The sequence below is a fragment of the Artemia franciscana genome, chromosome 12 (genome assembly GCF_032884065.1).
Source record: "Artemia franciscana chromosome 12, ASM3288406v1, whole genome shotgun sequence".
Lineage (NCBI taxonomy): Eukaryota > Metazoa > Arthropoda > Branchiopoda > Anostraca > Artemiidae > Artemia > Artemia franciscana.
Genome location: NC_088874.1, coordinates 7,091,425 through 7,117,230, shown reverse-complemented (window position 1 = coordinate 7,117,230; position 25,806 = coordinate 7,091,425). Strand labels below are relative to the sequence as shown.

The 25,806-nt window shown below is 33.8% G+C and overlaps 1 protein-coding gene across 5 annotated transcripts in view; it reads left to right on the top strand.

Annotated features, from left to right (window-relative positions):
* LOC136033622 (uncharacterized) overlaps positions 1–25,806 on the top strand; it is a 193,968-nt gene that overhangs the window by 98,403 nt on the left and 69,759 nt on the right. For all 5 annotated transcript variants that reach the window (XR_010618977.1, XM_065714415.1, XM_065714414.1 and 2 more), the window contains one exon: positions 17,694–17,848. Coding sequence is in view for 4 of the 5 variants with exons in the window: in XM_065714415.1 (XP_065570487.1) it covers positions 17,694–17,848 (155 nt within the window). In the remaining variant the exon portion in view is untranslated. The remainder of the gene's footprint in view (positions 1–17,693; positions 17,849–25,806) is intronic.

Below are 25,806 nucleotides of genomic sequence, written 5' to 3'. Positions count from 1 at the left end.
CGTTTTCGCATATCTTCTAACTACCAGTGTCTTTGCTCTTCATTTTCCTTTTTGACACGCTGTAATTTTCGTTTTCGCCTATCTGCTAAACGCCCATGTCTTTGCTCTTCATTTTCATTTTTGATACGTTTTATTATTCGCTGTTGCATATCTTCTAACTGCATTTGTCTTTCTTCTTCATTTGGATTTTGATTATTTAAGACAATTTAGCAATGCCCTTTGCTTCAGCTCCCCGTTCGGGTCTTCCAGTTTGTTCATTTTCAGGTGGTTCCAAAGAATCATCATATGGAATAATTGTAAATATATATATATATATATATATATATATATATATATATATATATATATATATATATATATATATATATATATATATATGTATATATTGTGTTTTTATTTTAATATCACCCTTATTGTCATTTGAAAAATTATTCTTGTGTACCCATATGGGATAAAATGTCCCTATATGGGATACTCGGCACCTATCCCCCTTAAATTTTACTGTTAGTACAGGACTACTTCTACACATTCAATATTAATCATTCATTTTTTGTGAGAGGATTCATTGGATTGGAAACCTCGGAGAGGGCTCATTGGATTGGAAATTGAAGTTTCTAGTTCCCTTCTATGAGTAAAAAATGATTTAGGGTCCTCCACGACTGTCATTTCCCCGAACACATCCAATCACAATTTTGAGATAGTCATTTTGTTCACGTAGTTGAAAGGTCCGGTAATTATGTCTTTGAGGTTGACAATCCCCCCAGCCCTTAGGGTAAGGGTTGTAAATTATGCCCCCAGAGCATTTAAGGTTTTTTTTATAGAATGGGTGGTCGTATAAATTTTGGACATGGCTCATTGGATTGGAAATGAAAAGTTATAGTGCACTTTTTAAGAGTGAAACTGATCAGAGGGCAACTAGCCCCACCCCATGGCCTTTTTTCCCCAAATGTATCCGATAGAAATTATGAGTTGTATATTTGTTCAAAATCAGTTTAAAGGGCCCTTATTTTAAAAAATTAAGGCCTTTGGGGTTGGCACACCCCCAAAAAGTCTGGGGAAAGGGTTGTAAGTTATACCCCAGGGGCATATAAGGTTTCTATGGAACGGTTGGCTATGTGAACTTTGGGAGGCTCATTTGATTGGAAATGAAAAGTTTGTATGCCCTTTTTAAGAGTCAAAGTTATCGAAGGGCAATTAGCCCCACTCCCAGGGCCATTTTCCCCAAATACATCCGATAGAAATTTTGAGATAGATATTTGTTCAAAAACAACTCAAAGGGTCCTTATTTTAAGAAAGTAAGGCCTTTGGGGTTGACACAATCCTAAAAGTCTGGGGGCAAGGGTTGTAAGTTATAAGGTTTCTATGGAACAGGTTAACCTTTCAATGAATATTTAGGCGGTTGTTGAACTAAATCAAAAACTTCTAGTACCATTTTTAAGAGTCAAAAGAGATTGGAGGGCAAGCAGCCCTCCTCATATGCCCAATATTTTCTAACCACATCCATTAAAAATTTTGAGACAGCCATTATGTACAGCTTAGCAGAAGGGTCCAGTAGCTCTATCTCTAGAGATATTGGGTAAGTCAATCCTCCAAAATTACGTAATTGGCCTATTATACTTTAAACTAAAGGTTGCTTTAAAAATAATTCATAAGGCACTCTGTTTATGGTTGCCACTAAGATACTTCAGCAATATATCGAGAATGACTCGGGGTGTTAAGTTGAAACTTCCAGAGCTACAACAATTACTACTTCTGCTCTTACAATTTAAATAAATCAAAAGTGTGTAAGTGTTTCCTAGTTGTCAAAGAGCATAGAATTTTTTTTTTTTTGGGGGGGGGGAATGATATTGTATTCAATTTTCTAGGTCAGCTTGAGGAGGTATAAAATTAAATTAAATAGTACTATTTGTGTCAGGATTAAACATTGATCAAAAAGTTTCTCCAACATACAAATAGCAAGCCAAACTATGGATTCTTATAGAAAAAACTGTAAAATATATAATTTTTTTTTCAATGAAAAAAACGATGTTAATAAAAAGAACAGAAAATAATCAAAAATTTTTCAACAAAAGAAGTTTTTCAAAGAAAAGTAAAAGAACTCCATTAAACCAAAAATGAGCAAAAATAAAAACAAATAATTTTCCAAGCGTAAAACTTCCACAAATCACCATCAACAAATAAATGAAATCCAAAACGAAAAGAAATTATAATAAATAGACGAGCCAAACACAAAGCCAGCAAAAGCTGACATGAGTTGGGTTCACAACCCCCATACCTTCTCAAGACCCGAACATAATTTGAACTTTACTGAAAAAAGAAAAAAAAAACAAATGACCGTGGATTGTTGGTTTAGTATACATGTATTGATATTTAGTCCTTGGAGTTTCAATAATTGTTTGGTTTATTAGAGTAAAAAAAGATGAAAATATTCAAAAGGCATTTTACTTTCAGTAAAGTGGAAATCACGTTCTGATCTGAATAAATATTTACCCGAACAAATTGCCTCCTTTCGTGTTGTTTTCTCTTCAGTCCTGGTTGAACTGCCTTGAAGTAATGATTTTGGGACTATTTCCAATTTTAGTTTTAATAGTCGCTTTTTATTGCAAGGCTTATTTTATTCTCATGTGTAATTTACCAAGGACCGCTCTTGGATATACAGCCGAAATATTCAGCTAAGTAAAAATTTTACCGTCTTAGATTAATTGCTTATTGTTTTACCTTTTGCATTTTGTATTATGGAAAGGCAGTGCGGCTTTCATCGTTAGGTTTGCATTATTACGGAGACTTTGTTTTCAAAATTTTAGTTTCTATTGACGAGCCTCACTCCCTGCTCCCTGTTTGTTACTATGAACAACGAATGCAAGATCGAGTGTCAAATTTCAACATGTAAATTGCAAGTTCAAGATTTTCCAAATTGCAAAATTCCGTGGCTTTCCCTTTGTATGACAAACTTGGAATAGTGTTTCTCATGATTAATTTTATTATTTAGTTTCAAATTATGATTGCTCTTTGCAAAATGAGATCGCTGACAGCGCGCCAGAAATATTCGTCGAATTTCAGTTGGAAATCTGGAAATTCAAATAAGTATTTTCTAGGATATTTGGTGTCTGAAACTATCCCATTCAGCGTCATTGCATTGTTCAAGGCTATATGCAAAGGAGTGTCAAAAACTAGAATACTACTATTAAGAAAATATATTAAAGGAATATCCAGTAAGCTGATTTTAGTACAAATTAGGGACCTTATCTGAAACAATGTTGAAAGAGGATTATTTGGTTGAAATGATAAAAGATCGTTTCGAAGCGAAACAAGGTCTTTCTCTTGACCAAATAGTTCGTGGTAACGAACTGCAAGCAAGGAGCCACTTGGTAGTACCTGAAATTTTTTAAATGAAATTTTTATAGCAATTGATGCTTCGAAAAAATTGGTTTGTTATGCTAATTCCAAATACATAAAATGGATTAATTGTTATGTTACTCTTAAAAAGTTATGAGCCTGAGAAACTTTGCCTGATTTGAAGAAAACACAACCAAAAAGTCAAGAAATTGAGTGTAAAAGTTTGACTTTTTGTTACAATTCTTTAAGACAGACTGGTGAAACATTAGACACACTGGTCGGCCAGTGAACTTGAGTGAAAAAGTGTTTCTAAAGATTTTTAAAACTTTAGCGTAAAGAGCGAGGGTCGAACCATGAAGAGATAAAAGGGCAATACATTTTCAAAATTGCCAATTTGAAAGGTAACTTCAAAATTCTTCGAATTCACAACTAAACATACTTTTTTATAAATAAGGGTGTGATGTATATGTTACCGTGAATGTTTGAACTTCGTGAATGTCGCCATTCACCGGTGAATGTCCAAAATACCTTTTTTTTCCTTGGATTTAGTCAGCGTTGCCACTCAACTTTTTCAATTTAGGTTTGGTTAGGTTGGGTTAGGTTAACATCGGTTAGTTTTTTGTTAGCCCTTTTCCGATATTTATAACAAAATTTGGTCAAACATAACTTAAACAAACATAATATAACCTAACTTTAATTTTTGCAATCATGACTTCACAAGACTGAAAAAAAGCTGACTTGCAAAGCTAATTGAATACAAGCATAGAAAAAGGAATTTTGGAAAATCACCTGTGAATGTCGACCTTAACCAGACTGGACAATCACGGTAACGTATATAAACAAAACAAACAAATACACCAACTACCAAAAGTGAACTTGTCTTGGCTAAACACACTTTCAAAGAAAATACTTACACAGCTATCAACCAAAACAAAAAGGAAAAAGAAAAAAAAAGGAGAAAAAACTCCCTACTCCTTGATATTTGCTAGTTTTGTAATGTTTGGCTCCAAGTGTACTTTAGGATAACTCCGACTTCAACTCAATAATTACGCTTTTTGAGGCCAAATTATTCATCTTATAAAATATATCTCCTTAAATGTAATTAATTGTGTAAATTGCACAAACTCAATGGTCTTTGTTAAAAGTACGGCTGTCATAACTCATTTCTCTTCTTTTTGTCTCTCCTGAAGCTGGTAAAACTAGAAATTTTGAATGTATTAAACAAAACAAAATAGATGTGTTCCTAAAGATGTCACTTGTTTTAATGATTCAGAATTCAGTTAATTTCATCAGTTAGATAAATACTCAATAGGAACAATCAGAGGATTTTTTTTTATAATTAATGGAGGAAAGTTCCTTCGAATCAATTACCTATTAAATAATTATTTGGTGGTACATCTGAAGGAAAGTTATATATTTCAATAACCAGTTATTCGAATTTGTAAAGTCTACATATATATTTTTCATATTCTAAAATTCGTATTCAGGATCTTTTAGAAAGTCAAAATGGTAATTATCTGTTTAGCAGAACTATACAGATACCTCATAAAATTTCAGATCCTTGTTGCAGTTAAAGTACAAAGGACAAGTGAAAATGAAATGTGATTTTTTATTTTGTTTTTATGGATAAATTGAAACTAACACAACCATTTATATTTCTAAAAAGTTAGCAAAATCATTACCGTATTCAGTTTTATGAAAAAGACCACAATTTAAAGTTATAGTTTTTGGTAGCTTTTGGAATGCCAAATTTAAAGGAAAGGAATCTAGATGAAAGCATTAAAAAGATCATAAAAAAAAAACAAAAAAAAAACAGCATAATAAGGTGCAGAAGTCCTTTGGAGGTCCAGTTTTGTTTGGGAATCTACAATTCCATTAAACTCCATTTTCTTTCCCCAGTGATTCACATTACTTTTTTATCAAGTTTAACTGATTCTTTTTTTTCTACGGTTGTACGCGACAACACCGGCAAATGTGATACTTCCCTAAAAACTTCATAATGTAATTCTGCTGTGAATACTGGTGGATGTGATGCTGCCCTAAGAACTTCATAAGTTAAAAAAAATCCAAAGCCTAGCCTCATATAAAATTGAGGCCTGATGCGAATCTGGGGGAGGGGGAATACCTCTTTTTTATTTAGACAGATTTATCTGGTGACCTGATGTAAGATTGAACACTCAATCAGCAATATTCTCCAGAAGGTATTTTTAAGTGTGTACGATTAATTGCCTGTTTGCCGTCTCATGTGAAAGATAGCCCGGTGGATTCGCCACCGAGTCCCGGCAATCGTCACGTGGCACGCTTCTATACATGGATTCTCAATGTCGCTTGTCTTCTAAACACAGACAATTTGAGACTTTTCTTGATGTCATGACGTCCAAATGGACCTTAAATTAGAAGTAGTGCCTTTGTATAATACGTTTTTCTTATTGGACCTTTAAATTTTGCTTCAGCTTGTCTTTTGTCATTATGAAAGACATATCGCCGAACCATTGTTTCTTTTAATTGTTCAGGTGATGGGGCAAAAACATCTTTTTCTTCCAATGATTTATCTAGTCTAGGTTTTTGGCTTTCAAAGGTATGGTTGGCATTGATGACCTTATCCATGTCAAAATCTAAAACCTAATAATCATCGCTATCATTTTCAATTTGTTTGGTTTGTTTGACCTTATCCATGGTTCCTTTGACCTTATCCTTATCAAAACCCAAAACCTAATAATCATCGCTATAATTTTCAATTTGTTTGGTTTGTTTTACCTTGGCTTGTCTTTCCTCATTATGAAATACATATTGCCGAACCTTTTTTTCCAAAGGTATGGTAGGCATTGATGAGCTTATACATGTCAAAATCTCAAACCCAATCATCATTGCTATCATTATTAATTTTGACACGTAGAAAAATTCTTATTGAACCAAGTGGCAGACATATCTAAACTCTCTTATCCTCCCAAATTTGGCGACAATAAATTGTTGGCATTAAAGAAAATATAGTTTTAAAGCGTCATGTTAGTTATTTTCCATCCTTTTCCATATTTCCATTTTCCAACTTATTTTCCACCTTTTTCCATTTTCCCATTTTTAAGTTCTTTTCCATCTTTTTTCATTTTCCAAGTTATTTTCCATTTTCTTATTTTCCCAGTTATTTTCAAACAAATACAACGTAGAGACAATAGGGAAAATTTCAAGACAGTGGAAATTATTTCTGTAGATATTTCGGCCCTATGTCCAAGGGCCGTCTTCAGCACAATACAAGAATAAGAGAGAAACTATATATATATATATATATATATATATATATATATATATATATATATATATATATATATATATATATATATATATATATATATATATATATATATATATATATATATAAAAGAACTTACATAAAATGGTGAAGATTAAAACTGAATAATTAAAAACACTTTTTAAAACTTTTTTTAAAAATAGCCCTAGCATCCTTACTTCAACGAAGTTCAACCAGGACTGGCGAAAAGAATGAAATGAGAATATAAGCTCATTAAAACTGAAGAGAATAAAATGATTAGATGCAATTTCTTAAAGCTAATCTTGCTTGTTTAGCAGTCTGTCTCAAAGGCCTTTTCGTAGCTTGTTCAATACTATTATAAATCGGTTTAGTAAAATATTCTGTTAGATCATTTTTAATTAAATTTGAGTATAAAGAATTTAGTGACCTTCCTTATTCTCTTTCCAAATATAATAATTGCTGTTAATCGCGAATTCAATATGGACCTTCAAAAATAATACCTTTTCTTCTTATTTTAGATACGGTTAATATAGCCCACCTCTGTTAGCGTCATCCTTGTTAAAACCGGTTTATCTGTAAATTGAAGTCCCTGTTCAAAGAAATATTATTATTTATTTTGGGATTAATTTCGATTGATTCTCGAACCACCTGTTTTATTCCCAAATCATTACTAATGAGTGAGGAGTTTTCAAAAAGTATCATGTGGGATGGATTATTAAATATATGCCAACCTAAAGCAGAATCAAAGGAGTTGTTGGAACTATTTGAAATTAAGGCCTTGTCTATGTCATTTTTATGCTGTTGTAACCGTTTGTCTGGATTCTGATGGGTCCTGCCGACATAGTATTTTCCGCAATCACATGGTATTTGATAGACCCCTCTTTGGCGAGTAACTAGGGTCTTATCTTTACCCGAGTTTAAGAAATTGATGATTTTAAAATTATTAGTAAAAACTACGTACAGATTATTTTTTGTGCAAATATTTTTTAATTTTGTTGTGATCTTTGGGATATACGGAAGATAAGACAATATTTGAGGGCTTATCAGTAGCCTCACATTGTGAAGTATCTTCTTCGATTTTACAAGAATGTCTTTTTATTCTACGGTTAATTATTTTATTGACAAAAGGAATGGGGTATCCATTACCAAAAAGAATATCTCTGATAAAGTTTATTTCTGCATTTATATATGAATTGGAGCAAATATTCAGGGCACGATCAATGAGGGAAGTTGCAACTGCTCTTTTAACTTGTGGGGGGTGATTTGAATTAAAGTGAAGATATCTATTGTTTTGTGTTGGCTTTTGATATATAGTAAAATCCAGATCATCAGAATTACGAATAATTAATACATCTAAAAACGGAAGTTTATTTTCAATTTCAACTTCTAGGGTGAACTGCAAATTTCGGTCATAAGTGTTAAGATGATCTAAGAAGCCCCGAAGCTCAGCTTCCCCATAATTCCAAAGTGAAATTACGTCATCCATGTAACGACACCAATAGACGTGTTTTAAGAAATAAGAATTCAATGCCCAATTCTCAAGATTCTCGACGTAAATATTTGCTAGTAGCCCGGATAAAGGTGCTCCCATGGGTAACCCATTTTTTTGCTGATAAAAAGAATCGCGAAATTGAAAATACATAGAAAACTTATTACAAATTATAACAAGAGTCATTAAAACTTCACAATCAATTCCTGTCTCTGAAGTCTCGATCAATTGGTAATTTTCTTCTATTTTGTTTTTTAATAATTCCTCTGAAATAGTTACATCTATATTTGTATACATTGAAACAATGTCGAAACTACTAACTATTGTGTTTTCTGAAATACTCGTGTTGCTAAGGTTTTTAACCAAATCTGTCGAGTTACGAATATAGGAATTTTGAGAATACAATAAAGGTTTGAAAGCTGTACAAAGCCATTTTCCAATATTGGCAGCGGGGGCTTTAGTACAAGCTACGATAGGTCTTAAGGGAATACCTTGTTTATGTATTTTTGGTAAACCGTAGAGTTTAGGACAGAAACTATCACGGGGAAAAAATTTATTGTATAGTTGTGGGGTGGTTTTACCATTTTGTTATAGCTGCTTTAATTCATTTATAATATTATTAGTGAACTGATCAGTAGGATCATGAGTTATTGTTTGGTATGTAATTGTGTCATTTAAATGCGAAAGAATTCTGTTGTCATAGTCTGTCGTATTCATGACAACAAGTGAATTGCTTTTGTCTGCTTTAGTTATTATAATAGAAGGACCTTTTCGGAGATTAGATAGTATTTTTATGTCATGCAAATTTTCCGGTGTGGAATTGGTAGGAGGCTTAAACTTTTTTTGGCTGTTATAGAGGATATTTATAAGACCAGATCTAACTTCATCCGGGTTAGAGACAGAAGGATAGTGTTTATGCAAAGCGGACTCTAGAGAGGAAACTGTATCTGCCACAGGAACCTGTTTCGGTAGAAAAGAAAATTTTGGACCTTATTCTAGTGTTTCGATTTCCTGGGGTTCCAATGTTTTAGAAGAGAGGTTAACGATAGCAGGTCCAGGACTGAATCTTGGGGAATAAATACGGTTTCTCATCTAAGATTCGTTTCGTAAGCCTTCCAATTTTTTATAGAGGCGTTCCTTGGACAAGCGAAAATCGTGGCTAAACAAATTCCTTTCTAATCTAACAACTTGAGCAAAATCAACGGTGGACAGGTTTTCCAGCAAAAAAGTTTCCAATGATTTTCTCTCTGGAGAAATAATATGTCGCTTCTGTTTTTTGTCCTTAATAATATGGACTAGGGTTTTTAACTGTAGTGTATGGGCAAATTGCCCTTCTTTCCGGGTATTTAAATGTAATTTATATCTTAAAAGACTTGGGAATAAGGTTTTCATTTCTACAGGATTCTAAAAAATTTTGTTGATTGATAATATTAGCATGTTTTTTACCTAGACTAATAAAATAAAAGATATCATAGGTCAACTGCTCCCCATAAGCTAGACGAAAATAGCGACGAAGACCACACTGCCTTTCCATAACAAACAAATACAACGTAGAGACAATAGGGAAAATTTCAAGACAGTGGAAATTATTTCTGTAGATATTTCGGCCCTATGTCCAAGGGCCGTCTTCAGCACAATACAAGAATAAGAGAGAAACTATATATATATATAAAAGAACTTACATCAAATTGTGAGGATTAAAACTGAATAATTAAAAACACTTTTTAAAACTTTTTTTAAAAATAGCCCTAGCATCCTTACTTCAACGAAGTTCAACCAGGACTGGCGAAAAGAATGAAATGAGAATATAAGCTCATTCAAACTGAAGAGAATAAAATGATTAGATGCAATTTCTTAAAGCTAATCTTGCTTGTTTAGCAGCCTGTCTCAAAGGCCTTTTCGTAGTTGGTTCGTTTTTGTATAGATTTGTCTTTGTGTAGTATTTTGTTCAATATATTTTAATTTTAATTTTTCTTGCACCTTTTGTAATGTTTTATGACAGTTTTATGAAATATTTGTTGAACGCTTTTGTAATTCTGATCCTTTTCTATAATCCAATGTTATACCTTGCTTAATAGTCAGTAGATAATATACGTATGTGTGTAGGCATACAGACCCAAGACAGAACTCCCTTTATCCTGTCTCATCTAAGCTTAAAATCATATTTTTGGTGGGAAATTCATGAGAAATCACGATAGGTTAAAAATTTGCTAACAACTTGAAGACTTTCACTTTCTAATCTAATTACATTAGTACTTTTCTTTTTTTAACACCCAGATCTACCACCAATTTTTAAGAGCTTAAAAATTCATTTGGAAGTCTTTAATCAGCTCATTAATCAGTTCAATTAGTTCAAGTTTTTCTTCGCCTTCGAAAAATTTTACGCTTGAAACTTGTATTGGAATAAACTTGAAATTAATTTCTTTTCGGCTGTTGAACGCCAAGTATCGTGTGACACGAAACATAAATTCTCAATGATAGACGGGTTCAATTTTTCTTTAGCAAATGGTTCCTGTGTAATAATTGCATTTTAGTGTGCCATGTCAATGTCCAATAACAAAAAAAAAAAAACAATTATTAAAAACAAATTCACGCAAGAAAATAATTGTTGATGATCTTATAATTGCAACTTAAATGATTGTCTTGACTTATCAACAATGGTTAAGTGATTGTCTTGAAGGTAAAAAATCTATAATTTTCTGACGACTAATAAACAACTATTTTAAAAATCTAAAATGTAATTATTTTATTTTATTTAACCTATCAAGCTTCGAAAAAATAGAGATCTGATCTGGCGCACTACATGGAAAGTCACAATCATTAACTATCTCTTGATGTCCACCAAGTTTGGTGACATCAAGAAATGTCAGTAAGTCGAATTTAAGGGTCTCTTTTTCAACAAAGGTAAAAATAGCCACAGCCTCGCACAAGGCACAACTAGAGCAATTATTCTTATTTCAATCTATATAAGGTTGAGATATGTTTATTCCTTCTGTTAGATGTCCCGAAGAAAGTCAAGTCAGTCAAAGTCAGAGAAGAAAGAAAGTCACAGTCAAAGAAGAAAGTCAAAGTCAAAGCCTTGTCCTAAGAAGGTCAAGTCAGGCCTTGATCCCTAAAAGACTTAATTGAGAATTTATCTCTTACTTGCCAGCAAGTTCCGTGAATATCTGACAATCCTTTCCAGTACATTCACCAAAACAAGAATTTACAGAAATTATATGCCTTCCCCCCACTTAGCGTCGAACCGGGTAAAAGCCTAAAGGGGCATAACTATGCTAACTTATACTTCCCGCCAATTCGGATGATATTCTGAGAAAATGCTGTGGTTAACTCTGCAATAACAAGAAATTAAGGATCCTATCCCCCAAAAAGAGAGAATAGGTAAAAATCCCCCAATACAGAAGACTAACACACTTATTCTTACTTCCAATTAAGTTTGGTTCAACTCCGATAGAGCTTTTTACTAGATATTCTGGTGATAGAATTTAGGTGAAACCCCCCCCCCCAGAAAGGGTGAAACAAGTTTCATGTTCCAGAAAATTAAAATTAATAGCGCATACTTCCTACACAGTTTCGTTATTATCTGACCACTTTTCTGGTAGATGTTTGAGTGACTTGCATTTAGAGGCCACCTCCAGCCACAGGGGATGGATTATATCTATACATCCGAAATGCCAACTAAGACAAGTACTCTTGACTCTAACAAAATTTTATTTTAATCATATACCCTTTATGAGTTATATTCTGACCCAAAAATTTTTTCAGATCAAACATAAGCCTTTAAAAATCTCAACTGGGCTATTGTTTTAATACTCCAAATGTTTGATTGGGATTCAATACGTTCCGTATGTAGATATGCTGATGAAATTAAAATTAAGGGATTTATTGGACCCCCAAAAAAGTTGAAACAGGCATGCACATCCTAAAAATATATACCGAACGATTTAATTAGTTGTTGAGATGATTCAATCTGACAGCTGTTTCGGGGAAGATATATCCTGAAGGATTCACCTTTCCATTCCCACATAGGTGAGTACAGAGTCTGATCCGTATGAGACGTAGGTAACAGCTTTGGTTTTCGTCAATATCTGAGAATTTCATTTCATTTATTAAATACACTATACAGAATATAATACACCACGTAGACAAAGATCCCCTGAAATTAACTTTTGGGTGATTTATTACATTTAACAAACTATATCAAAGAATTCATGTATTATATCAAAGATATAATAAATTTCATACACATGCAAAGAAAAAAAAAAGAAAAAAAAGATAAGAGAAAAAATAAGAGAAAGCGAAAGAACTCGATCAAATACACATTACAAGGATATAATATAATTAGATTCTAATGATTTGTTAAATTAATTCCATTAATTTATCTTTGTTCATCGCCCTGCGAGACTTAAAAATCTGTCAGAAACCCAAACTTTATATATTTTTCTCAATATACTTAATCTCAAACAATTGAAGGACGTGCATACAGCAATTTGGTATTATGATATCCAATCCTCAGCAAATTATTTCCATGATTTGGGTATAATTGGGACTCAAACTTCTCCTGCCCACTGCATCCGCTCCAAGAAGTATCGCCTTCCGCCAATTAAATCAGAAAGAGCTAGATTCTCAATCAGATACCAGATTCCTCACATTGCAAATAAACTTAACTTAGTAGAAAGGTCCCGAAGTTTCACAAGTCGATTTTCTTTGAAAAAACATATTTCAAAAATAATTCTTGGCCTGGATGTCGGGATTGATTAATAATAGATTTTAGTATGTATTTTGCTGTGGTGTTCTTGCGCTGGGGTGACCTCCTCTATGATCTCCTTCCTTGTATGTTTTTTTCTCTCGTATGTTTTTTTTTGTCTTAGTTTTTTTCTCTCTCCTTTAAAAATTATTAGTATGACGAGACGTTGTGTTTTTTTTTATATGCATTTGTGCTGCCCCAGCCTTACGAGCTCTGCTCTCTGTTGGGGCATAATTTAGTTTCTGTATATTTTAATTTGAATTAATAAATATTGATTGATTGATTGATTGAATTAAAAGAAAGATTAGATTAATGTAAAAATGTCGGTAAATAGATCGTAGTGTAAGATGATGAGGCGTATCTAATGGCATTGAATTCCGTAAAGAAATAGAACAGTAAATTGGGGATTTCTTAGCAGCTGTGGATGAACACTTTGGAGCAGATAACTTTCGAGAAAAACTACGCAGCGATAAAGGGTACTTACTTGATGACGAAGATCTGAGAAAGTACCGCTGGAGAACTTCAGGTAACTGACCATTTAAACCTGTAAAGACTAGGCGAAGATTATTTTTGGCAATAGTGGTATCAAGCGTATTAAGACCTGTATCTGCATAAAGGTCGTTAGAAGGGTAAAGTCGAGGAAGGCGAAAAGCAGCCTTTAATGCTCTGTTATGGGCTCTCTGAAAAGAGTGAAGTGTAGATTTGTTGGTATTTCCCCAAACAGAGCAGCAATAAGAAAGGTAAGAAAACACAAAATTAAAATAAAGATTAAACATAACATCAGATGATAAAACTGAATTGGCACGGTTTAGCATTGAAGTTTTTCTTAAAACGACTGAACGAGTGCATGTTACATGGGTTTTAAATGTCAAAAAAGAATCAGTGAACATTCCAAGGAATTTAACTGTAGTAGTTGGGGGGATTTCATCCTCACCATAAAACAAATGGATCAGTTAGAGGGGGCTCCGGCAAACGATATGGTATTTTAAATCTTATAAATGCGCTTTTTTTTACTGTTAAGCTCTATGTCGTTTAAACAGGCACAATTTTTTAGTAGTATCAAGAAGATTCTGAACTTTCCAGACTACCAAACTAAAATCGTAAGAGGTTACTGTCATCAGAGAATAAAACAGGGTGAATAAAAGAATCAAGACCATCCACTAGATCATTAATATAAAAAAGAAATAAAAGGGAACCTAACACCGAACCTTGGGGACTACCCTTAAGAACTGGTAAAGGTGGAGAACGTGTAGAATTAATAGACACATACCGGAATCTTCCTGAAAGATAAGATTTGAACCAATGAAGGGGAGCACCATGCACTTTTAAACAAGTCAGTTTAGATACCAATAGAAAATGGTCAACCATATCAAAAGCCTTCGAAAAATCTAAAAATAGGCCAAGTACACATAATCTTTTATCCGGATTAAATAAAAAAACATATTTTTTTTTAACTGCAAATAAGGAGTGACATTAAAACTTAGAACGAATATAAGTTATTCCGTATATGAAAGGGGTTGTCCCCTCCTAATGCCTCGCTGTATATGCTAAAGTTTAACTCTTTCTCACAACTCTACTTTTGAAAACAACTAAAAAACTGTTGACTGTTTTTAAACAACTGGAGATCTCAAGAACTCCATCAGATGTATTGGTCAAGAGTTTGGCCAGATTGGTTAGATGTAATGGTGAAAAATCTAAAAACAGGCCATATACAGATAATCCTATATCCAGATTAAATAAAAAAACAAGTTTTTTTTAACTGCAAATAAGGAGTGACATTAAAACTTAAAACGAACAAAAGTTATTCCGTATATGAAAGGGGTTGTCTCCTCCTCAACGCCTCGCTCTTTGCGCTAAAGTTTAACGCTTTCTCACAACTCTACTTTTGAAAACAACTAAAAAACTTTTGACCGTTTTTAAACAACTGGAGATCTTAAGAAATCCATCAGATGTATTTCAGGAAAATACAACGTGGGGAGGGGGTGCTGCCCTCCTATCACTTGTGTCTTAAAAAGAGCACTAGTACTTCTGATTAACAATCCAATGATCCCCCTCTGACGTTTATACGCCCACCCTCTTTATAATAATCTTATATGCCCCAGGGCATAACTTACAACCCTTGCGCTGAGGGCTGTGAGGGAGTGTGCTGTCTTCATCAAAACATAATTTCTGGACCGTGCAACTACGCTGAAAAAAAGAGCTATCTGAAAATTTCGATTGGATGAGTTTGGGGAAACGACTGGCGTGGGAGGGGAAGGCTGGGGGCCCTCCAATCACTTTTGACTTTGAAAATGGGCTCTAGTCCCTTCGATTTCCAATGGAATGAGTCCCTTTCGAGGTTTTTCCTGACAACTCCTTCTATACAAATTACCCTGGTCTAACCAAAAAAAAACATTGTGCCCACATCGCTCTTTACTTAGGTAGCGCTGTTGCGCTTTGCAAGTCGAAGTGACGCGAAAATTGCCTTTATAACTCAAAATTCAGTAGATAATTCTTTATTTAATTCACACTTTACCTCCGTGTCAAAGTTTACCTCTGTATCTCGAAGTTTTTCTATCTGACCTCTGTTAGTGGATTCCCCGGTATGCAGTTTTCAACGTGTAAACTTTGATATGCATTAATTTTATTTAATATATTTTAGGACCAGATTCTGTTAATGTTCAGCTGTCTATTTCCTAGCACGCTAAATTTGTTATTGACGTTTGAAAGTAAAGTGTTGATAAGTCAAGTCTACAATATACTAATAAAGTTCTTCTGAACCCTGTAGTGGCTGTAGGGAGTAAATTTAGCGATTCTGTAACTCTGTAACTCGAATTTTCGTTTGACTTACCTCTATAACTCGTTACTTTTATAAGTCGAATTTTACGTAGATTGACCTCTCGTCTATAACTCGAAATATACATAAGTCGGACGATATGTAACTTGAAGAAAAATCGTAGGCCCGTGAATTTCGAGTTAGTAAGAGTCGACTGTAATTGTTTTTTATTCTATTATTGTCCCCTCCCATCGGACAAAAGGTCCCTATGCCCATACGTGCATGTACACCAGCCGTCCACGAAACATCTACTTCCTCTTGGGTTTCTTGATATAATTTGATGGCATTTAGGATCTGTTTAATAAAATGTAGATCAGCTTGAACAACAACTCACTTAAGATAATTTTTCGTGTCTGCAGGACCCTACAACAAAAGTGTTGAGCCGAATATTTTCTTTCCCTTTTTGTTTTCTGTTCACGTACCTTCTATTCTCTCTGAGGACTAATACTCCAATTGAATGGGGGAATGTTTTTTAAGTAGGGCTTTAAGAGTACGTGCTTATGATTTCTAAAGATTGGAAGACATAACCAATCCATGTATGATCTCAATTTGTAGCAGTAATCGAAAAAGAAAAAAAGTCTCTTTAGGAAAAATGAAATGGCATTAGTTTGGGTTTCACTGTTTTGGATATTGTAAGACCGTTTAAACTGAAGAAGATTTCTTGAGTTTGAAACAAATAAATTTTATAAAACAAAAACCCAATTTTAGCGTCTGGAGTGTTTTCAGGTTTTTATTTCAGGGTAGAGGGTACGAATTCTGTTAAGGGAAAGGTATATACCAACAGGGGGTTTAAATCACATATTCTTGATTTCTATTTTTCTAATTGTTTTTTGGTGGGGGCTACTAACCTTAGAAAATTTAATTTTACTAAGCAGTATTTAGAAAAAAAGGCACTTGTTTGAAATTCAAGGATCTTGTTAAAAATTTGACAGAGACAATATGTCCTGATAAGATTTTATTTTCAATGTAAAAAAGAAGGCGTTTTCACATAAATATATATTCAAAGAAAAATTAATCTTCTAGGCAATATTTTTTTTAAGTAAAAATGAAGCAACAGATAATACAGAATCTTTTATCAAGTAAATTTTTTAAAAAGTATAAAGATCGGGTGAAAATTATATAGTTTCTTATTGAAGCAATTATTAACCAAATTTCTGTGATGGAAAATTTATTCTTCTTTAATGATTACTAGGTCATATACTTTTTTTCTTTTTAATTTTTCATTGCCTTGTGATTATACTGAATTTCTATTTGATTCCACATTTATTTACATCCTCTATTGATCAGTTGAACCGACATTTTATTCTGGAAATGGTGAGTGATTTGTTGAAGATTTGTCTTGAATACAAAATCTTGGAAGCTCGGACTTGTGTTCGTGTTAATCTTTCTTTCCTTGGATTCCGGACTCGACATTTAAATAGAGAGAGAGAGAGAGAGAGATCGGTATATTTAAAAACTATCGTAGCATAGAGCTAAATTCAGTTTTTCACAAAAATCATACATTTAAACAAAAATCACACACTACAACTCAGCATTAAAAACTGATGTGAAAAAAGGCACAAATGAGTTTGCGTATCGATTGGTTCGTACTTTAGGGGGTACAAGTTTATTTCGTAATCGAGTTCGGCTATTGGGAATACGTACGGGGTAAATACGTAGTTAATACCTGAAATTAATAAGACAAAACGAAATTGTTTTTGGCAGGGTTTCAGAGTGTGAGTTAATCAGTTGCACGAATGATTTTTTTGTCCAGGCTAAAAATGAAAAAAGGAAGAAACCAAAAATTTGTCTTTAAAATGATGACATGTGCTTTTGTTAGTTTTGATTGGCTTTAAAACTCAGGCTCATTAACTCTCTCTCTAAAATTAAGTAAAAACCTTGAATAAACCCATTGCAAACCCTGTACTCCATGATGTAACTATCCACTTTGAAGCAGTAATTACAAGTTTTTACATTTGAGAATATACTTCCTAAGATCCAAATAGAAGAACATTTTTCCCCAATGAGACAATTTTCTAGCTTCTCAATTATATTGCAGATGGAGCTCTGAGCCTGACCTGAAGACTTCTAAATTAACAAGAAGTATATCTTTTGTTGGAAAAGTCTGGAAAACTGTCACAGGAGCTAAAGTGGAGCCGCGATCGACGCCAATCAAAAGACAGCTAAGTGTCTCTGCTGAGCTTACTAGAATTGGTAAGTCATTTCGAAAATGTTTTTAGCTAGGGCAATTAGCAACTTGCCTTAGAAATTAATGGCATTCGTCTACATTTTCTAGAAATCTCTATTAGAAAATTTAGAAAGCATAGAAACAATTTGAAAATGGTTCAGTTTTCAAAGAAACTGAAGAAAACTTTACCATTAAAAAGTGAAAGGTATTTTGATGATATTGGTATTGTGTCATTCTTCGTAAATTAATGAAATAATATGTGTGACATTAAGTAAAATACCCAATTAGGGTTTATGATAATAAAAGGGGCAGGCTCTACCCAAATGCCACCATAAAACAGCCGATTGGCCAAAGTTTACAACATATTCGACATGGCAAGAATCATATTTGTGAGAACTTCTGAAACGAAAAACATGTTTCCAGGAGAAAAAGCTGCATCCAGGTTATCATATATATATATATATATATATATATATATATATATATATATATATATATATATATATATATATATATATATATATATATATATATGTGTGTGTGTGTTTGTGTTTATTTATGGGTGTGTTTTTTCGAAAACAGCTCCATATTTTTACGGAAACACTGGTATCTTGGGATATTCTCACATAAAAAAACGATCTAATAGGGTCAGAAGTCTGAGAAAATTTGCTAATAGCCTTAATTTTGTTTTTGTAAATTACATTATGTACTGTGTTAGTACATTATATAAGTAATTCTTATGACATTATATAAGCTTTTTCTTATATGATCTCATGCATAGTTGAATTTCAAACTTATCAGTTATTTATTTAATATAGGCTAATGTCTGTTGGAACAAAAATTTGCACCATAAATTGTGACAACACCGATACTGGCAGCTAAAAAATGACCATTGCTAAATTGTCTGAAATAATCAAAATCCAAAAACGTATCAAAAAGAAAATGAAGAACAAAGACACGGGTGGTTAGTAGATATGCCAAAGCGATAATTCGAGCGTGCCAAAAATGAAAATGAAGAGCAAAGACACATGTGGTTAGAAGACACGCGAAATTGAGCATGTGAGTGAGTCAAAAATGAAAATGAAGAGCAAAGACGAACATGGTAGGTAGAGCAGCAGTGGCGCGTCAAAAATAAAAATGAAGAGCAAAGATACACGCAGTTAGAAGACATGCGACACTTGGCATGTGAGCGGGTCAATGAAAATTAACCTGTATAGTGAGAATCAAAAGTGTCAAAATTGAAAATAATAGTGATGATTGGGTTTGGGATTTTGTCATGGATAATGTTATCAATGCATATCATGCCTTAGTTAAAAAAAGGTTTGGTGATACGTATTTCATGATTAAAAAAGATAAGCTGAGGTAAAACGAACCAAACAAATTGAAAATTATAGCATTTATGATTGGGTTTTGGGTTTTGACATAGAAAAGGTCTTCAGTGCCTACCGTACCTTTGAAAAGCAAACACCTGGACTAGATAAATCGTTGGAAAAAGAAAAAGGTTTTGTCCCACCACCTGAACAATTAAAAGAAACAAAGGTTCGGCGATATGTCTGTCGTAATTTCAAAAGACAAGCCAAGGCAAAAGTTAACGGTTGGACTCCTTGACATCAAGCAAAGGGTCAGATTGTCGACGTTTAAAGGCTAATGTATTTCATAATGACAAAAGACAAACTGGGGCAGCAGTTGACGTTCAACACTTTATAAAGGCTCCAAGCAATGAATTATTTATAAATAACGACATTAGAGCTTATAAGCACGTCGGCTAAGAACCTGACACTGCATTAGCCTCGGTTAAAAAACAAAAGTTCGGCGTTATGTTTTTCATAATGACAAAAGACAAGCCAAGGCCAAAGCTAAAGGTTCGATAACAAAAATCGTAATTTTACAATGACGCTAATTTTAATTTAAGGTCATTTAAAATGTTTAAGGGCTTAATTGATGAAAATGATGTACGAATAAATCTGATTAGAGAATTGGTGAAAGTGAGAATCGCAATAGCTATCGAAAATCACATGGAAAAAAACAAAACTGAGAATTACATTGAATTTAAACGTTGAAAACTGAAACAGTTGAAACAGACGTAATTGTTATCTGCAACGCATCGAGAAATTAAATGAGCTGATGCATGAATCGAAACTGCTAAAGCAAATAGCATGGAAAAACTTTCTGTGGTAAAGATGAACAAAAATGGACAATGAAAACTATGGTTGAGAAACAAGGGACAGCGATGACAAGCCACAAAAACGATCTAAATAGGTCAGGACTTTAAGAAAGAATTGCTATTTTTCACAGGTTGGCTGTATCAAATCTTTGTTGACGTTATGCCATGAAGAAAAGGCTCAAATTGTCTGCGGCTAGAATACAAGTAACAATGAGAATCCATATATAGAAGCCTGCCCCGTACCGAGTGCCGGGGCACGTGGCGAAGCCAACCTCCTTAAGAAAGAATCCATATTTTTCACAGGGTGGCTGTATCGGATCAGTGGTGCCGTCATGACATCAAGAAAACACTGCAATTGTCTGCGGTTCAAAAACAAGCGACAATGAGAATCCATATATAGGAGTCTGCCGCGTGTTGAGTATCAGGGCCCAGTACTATATACATACATATAATATATATATATATATATATATATATATATATATATATATATATATATATATATATATATATATATATATATATATATATATATAGGGTGTCCATTAAATTAAATTTAGAGTTCGATATTTTTTTACACGTACCTCTTTAAAAGTATCGCAATAAATCTATATTATCTTGAAAAAAAATATTAGTCCGACTTATAAAGGATAACCCGTGCCGACTTGCGAATTAAACATTCCATATAAGTTGCGTATTTACTGCACAGTGACTTGTAACTGTAGGTTTCAATTGTCATTTCTTACGTAGTTTTTTAGATTATTAGTCCTCCATTGTCTTGAACAGCTGCGTGATATTGAGTCCAAAGCTACTGAGGGACAGTCTAAGCTTGAAGCCCCTAGTCCAAATATGAAAAAAACGTCCTACGCTGTCGTTGTAAAGAACCCTACCCCGGAGCTCAGTGACCCTATCCCTCGCATGAAGAAGCTCGGAACGTTGGATGGTCACGACGGGATCGTGAATCTGAAATCTAAGCAACAGAGTAAAAGCTGGGTTGTGATGGTACGTGATAAGCGCTCAGCCGACACGCTGGCTGCAGCTGTTACTAGCTCCATTCCAAACGCCAAAACCAAAGTAATGGATGAAAAGCCTTTAGCAGTTGTCCATTTAATACCCCATAACTATTCAAAAGCTGATTTAGAGGCCTCAGTAGAGGGACTTATTAGTGCTAATCAAATCGGCAATTCTTGCACTTTTCGTCTCGAGTTTATCGACGAAGCCACCCTGAACGTGGTGCTGGAGTTGGGAATCCGCACTGGGTACGAAACTTTCACAGTAAGTCCTTTCAATCCATTCCCCGTCGATGCTTTCGCTGTTAAAGTACTGATCACCTGATTGGAGCTTGTCCCCGCTCACCAGCACATTCCAAGTGTTCCAGATGCTCTGGCCCTCATGTGAATTCAAAGGAAAACCCTAGCCAAGCCTCGCCAAAATGTGCAAATCGCACTATGGAACACGTAACTTTTAGTCTGAAATGCAAAGTTCTCCGATCGGCTCTCAACAATGCTAATAAATGAATGCTCAAACTCCGTCTAGCTTTGTTTTCCTTAATATTAATAGTACAAAAGACAAGGATCTACTGATTAGTGAGCTGCTTGAAAATGATATTGTGTTTTTACAGGAGCATCTTACCTCTATAGTGAATGTTGATAGCCTAAAGCGTTTTCGAACCCATTATACCTTCTTAAGAGCCGCCCAGAAAACCTGTGGTAGACCATCAGGAGGTATGGCCATCTATTCCAGACATGAAACTCAGTCGATATTATTGCAAAGTGACATTAACATCTTAGCTATAAAATGTGGTGATACCGCATTTATAAACATTTATCTCCCCTGTAATAAAAAACTGTGCAGTCATTGTCTAGTTTTTCACAAGCATATAATCGCCTACAAACGCTACTTAGCGACCTTTCAAAACAAAATACCAAATGGGATCTCTCTGGCGACATGAACACTGACTTATTATCTAATCCTGACCGATCTGAAATTTTTCTCGATTCACTACCCGGAGGATTCCATTTTGCTGATAAAGATCTTCTATTTACTTATATTCACAATCGTGATGGTCTTACTCCCAACACTGATCATGTACTTGTGTCAGATTTAACTCTACTTTCATCAATAGTTCATGTGGACGACTCTAAAATCGACGACGATCATTTACCAATCAAATGCCAACTATCTTGCTCCATGGAGAGATCTGTGCAACGTAACTCCCCCAAGGGGTTCTCAAAGTTATATTGGGAAAATACCAATGTTCCACTTTATGTATTGACATTGTCCTAGTTATTATAATCTATTAAAGTGCCTTTAAAATTATTGCAAACATCTGTATATGCAACTTCAACTCGGATAGATATCAAATAGTATTATCAGCAAATAGTGTTCTGTCTCAAGTCTGCCGCTAAAAAAGCTGTCCCCTGACTTCTAATTCTAAAAATAGAATGCCGAATTTTCTCGCTATAAGCTACCAGTCATTATGTAATAAAATGGAAAAATTTGAAGTTATCGTCCGTCAAAAAAGTATCCCAGTTATCGCAGTTACAGAAACGTGGAATCTTGATAGGTTATCAGTTCATATGGCAGGCTATGAAATTTTCCAGAGCACACTTGCTGATCGAGGTGAGCATAGACTATTTGGAGGTGTTGTCTTGTAGTTTAATATTTATTTATTTCATTGCTCAATAGAACATTTCTTTGAAACCTTTTGTATCCCATAATTTGTTTCTGTTAGGTCTCTTTCCAGTGGAAATGTGCTAGCTTTTAAGTTTTAAACACAGTCATAACTTATTTTTTAGAAAGCTTATTTTTGCTTTCTGTTTAATTTTCTCTGAGAAAATCGAACGAGCTTCTCTTGAGAATTCAACTTCCTGGTTTTCATTTCTTTGAAAAATAAGTTCCGAAAAACCTCAATTTATTTGACAATTTGTTTATTAACGCTGCTGGAAAATATGAAAATTAGTTTGCTAAGGACTATGGTATTCTTTCCCCTCTTTCAGAAAAAAAATCACAGAAGGAAAACTAGTATGATCCTCAAGCTGTTTTTTTTTACTTTAATCACTCCTTTGCCGAAACTTGTGAAACGCCTCTGCCGATATGTCAAAGCATCCGTAATCTCAAATATTTATTATATTACATTTTCTTATATTCCTTAAAATCCTTGCGGCAAATTTTATGTCGATGTAAACGCCTTCCGTTACATTTCTTTTTTTTTTACCTTATGTTTGCAGCAAACTGTCATAGCAATTTCACACTTAGCTTACTTGGATTTTTTTTCTCTCTAAGAAGCGCAAGAGAATATTTTTTTTCGCCAATTGCCCTATTCAAAATCTAGTATATCCAAACCCGCCACTGGTCAAAATCACTAAAAACGAAGCTTATGGGCAGTTTTGATACTTCTAGACCAAAGCGTTTTTGCTACTCCGGTTTTGTAAGATTTTCGGTGAAATCCCCAAAAACTTTAACAATGTGCTCCAATTTTTCCAAACATCGACGAAGTCAAAAAATCATTATAATCAAAATGACAAAATTATATTGATTATATAGATGATTGATTTATTCATCAGTATCAATATCTGCTATCTGTATATTTGATATGATCCTTTATTTTGATTTCTATTCATTTTGGGTTTCATTTATTCTTTGATAGTAATTCCTGGCCGTTTTAAGTATGAATTATTATTGGACTTAATTTTGATGGTCTTTAGTTTAATATGGCTCTTTATTTTTTTTTAATAATTTTTTAGATTTATTTATAATTAATTATTATTCATTTTGATTTCCAAAGTTTTATTATTGAACATCTCTTCCGTTCTTAAGTTTTTCAGCTCAAGAATTTAAATACCCTGTCCTAGTTTAAGTTCTTAAGTTGCATAAGGTGATATGAGCGTTGTCTTTGATTGAAAGCAGTATAATTATTGTATAAATTTCGTTTAATTTTCAATCAAGGCTTGGAACTGTTCTTGAGCTTGATTTTGACTCAAAGATAACTAGAGGTAATTAAAAATTACTCTCCTGGGAGAATGTTCAAAATATTACATATGAATGAAAATGGAATAAGATAGTGAATGTATTTAAGAGATATATCTCCACTCTTTTTATTTCTGACTCTTTTAGCTCTTGCACCTGTGAAATATACATAAGCGTTTTCTAAGCGTGGTAAGGAAAGAATTTCATTGTAACTACCTGGATGCAGGTAATCTCTTTTGGTTGAGTTCAATATGAGTATGTTTTCAATTTAATTTGAGTTCAATATCAGTTCAATTTCAATATTTCAGTTCAATTTGACTTCAATATATCATCCTTGGAATTCAAATTTAACTGTTTAGCCGTTTTTAAGGTGCTGCACATGTGGCCTTTTGGCACCCTTCATGAATATACCGTCTTTTAACTACTCTTAATTGCCTGGAACACAATGCTTTCCCCGAAGGCTATGGGGAATAGCTTTCCCCGAAGGCCCAGAGGAATAGTGGTTATAGCTTCTTACTTTTCTGAACATAATGTCTGGTTCAGAGTTTTAACCAACGTTAGGGGAGGCATCTAAAATGACAAAGGGGACGTTTACCCTCCAAGTACTTTTGATGATACAATGGAAAATTTCAACTTAGTGCCTCAGCAATACCCTCTTGACAACAAGCATGCAAATGGTGCGTTTTGACTACGTTAACATTCTCCTTAACATTTCCTGAAAGTAGTGGCAAGTAGAAGTAGTCGCAGTCGCAGCTAGTCACAGTCGAAAGTAATCGCAGTCACAGTCATAGGTAGTCGCAGTTGCACCCTAAGGAGTAGTAGTAGTGGTCCTGGAGGTTTCAAGATAATGCCCATAGCCTTTTCTAAGGTATTTCAGGTACGAACTTTTGATAGCCTGGATAAACAAAGTTTCTTTTGATTTAGTTCAGGATCCTCGTCAACATTTCACGAATTTTAACCTCAAGATCAAAAAGCTCTTGAAAAAGCTCTTGGGGTTTTCAGACACACCTAGGATAAAGTATTCCCCCTTCCCTAATGATAAATCCGGTGTGTAAACAATGGATAAATTCAACAGCTTGCAATTCTTGCTCGGGTTCGACTGTGACTACTTGTGACAGGGAGTGTGACAACTTATGACTTCGAATGCAAAAACTGCGAATGCAATGACTGTAACTGACACTAATTGCCAACCACTATAACTGTTGCTACTATTGCAATTGCAGTCGTGACAGCAAATACTACTGCAGCTTCTACAACTACATCTAGAACTATGGAAATAAATCAAAAGAGTTTAAGTAAATACTGCTTTTTAAAATAGCATAGAGCATAAAGGTTGTGAAAAGAGCTAATCTCCAATAACTTACGAATGGCTAGAGTTATTAAGTTATTAAATTAAAAAAAAGAGGTTTTTATAACTGAAAGTAAGGAGTGACATTAAAACATAAAACGAACAGAAATTATTATGAATATGAAAGGGGCTGTCCCCTCCTCGACGCTCCGCTCTTTACGCTAAAGTTTTTATTGTTTCGAAAAATAGAATTATGAAACAGTCAAACTTTAGCGTAAATGGCGGGGCGTTGCGTTTTTCAATTCTTTTTCAGTTTTAATATTACTCTTTACTTTCGGTTAAAAAAAAATGCCTTTTTTACATTACTTATCTATTATTTATTATTATTATTTATTAGAACATTAATGGTTCTAGAAATGACCTTTGGAGGTTCAATCTTCAGCTTTCGAGCGTGAATAGAAAATGCCCCACCAGAAATTTTTCCGAAAGATATGTGAGGCTCAAACCAAAAAAATGCACTATCTTTTATACCGAATTAATAATTAAAAGTATAATAATTAATA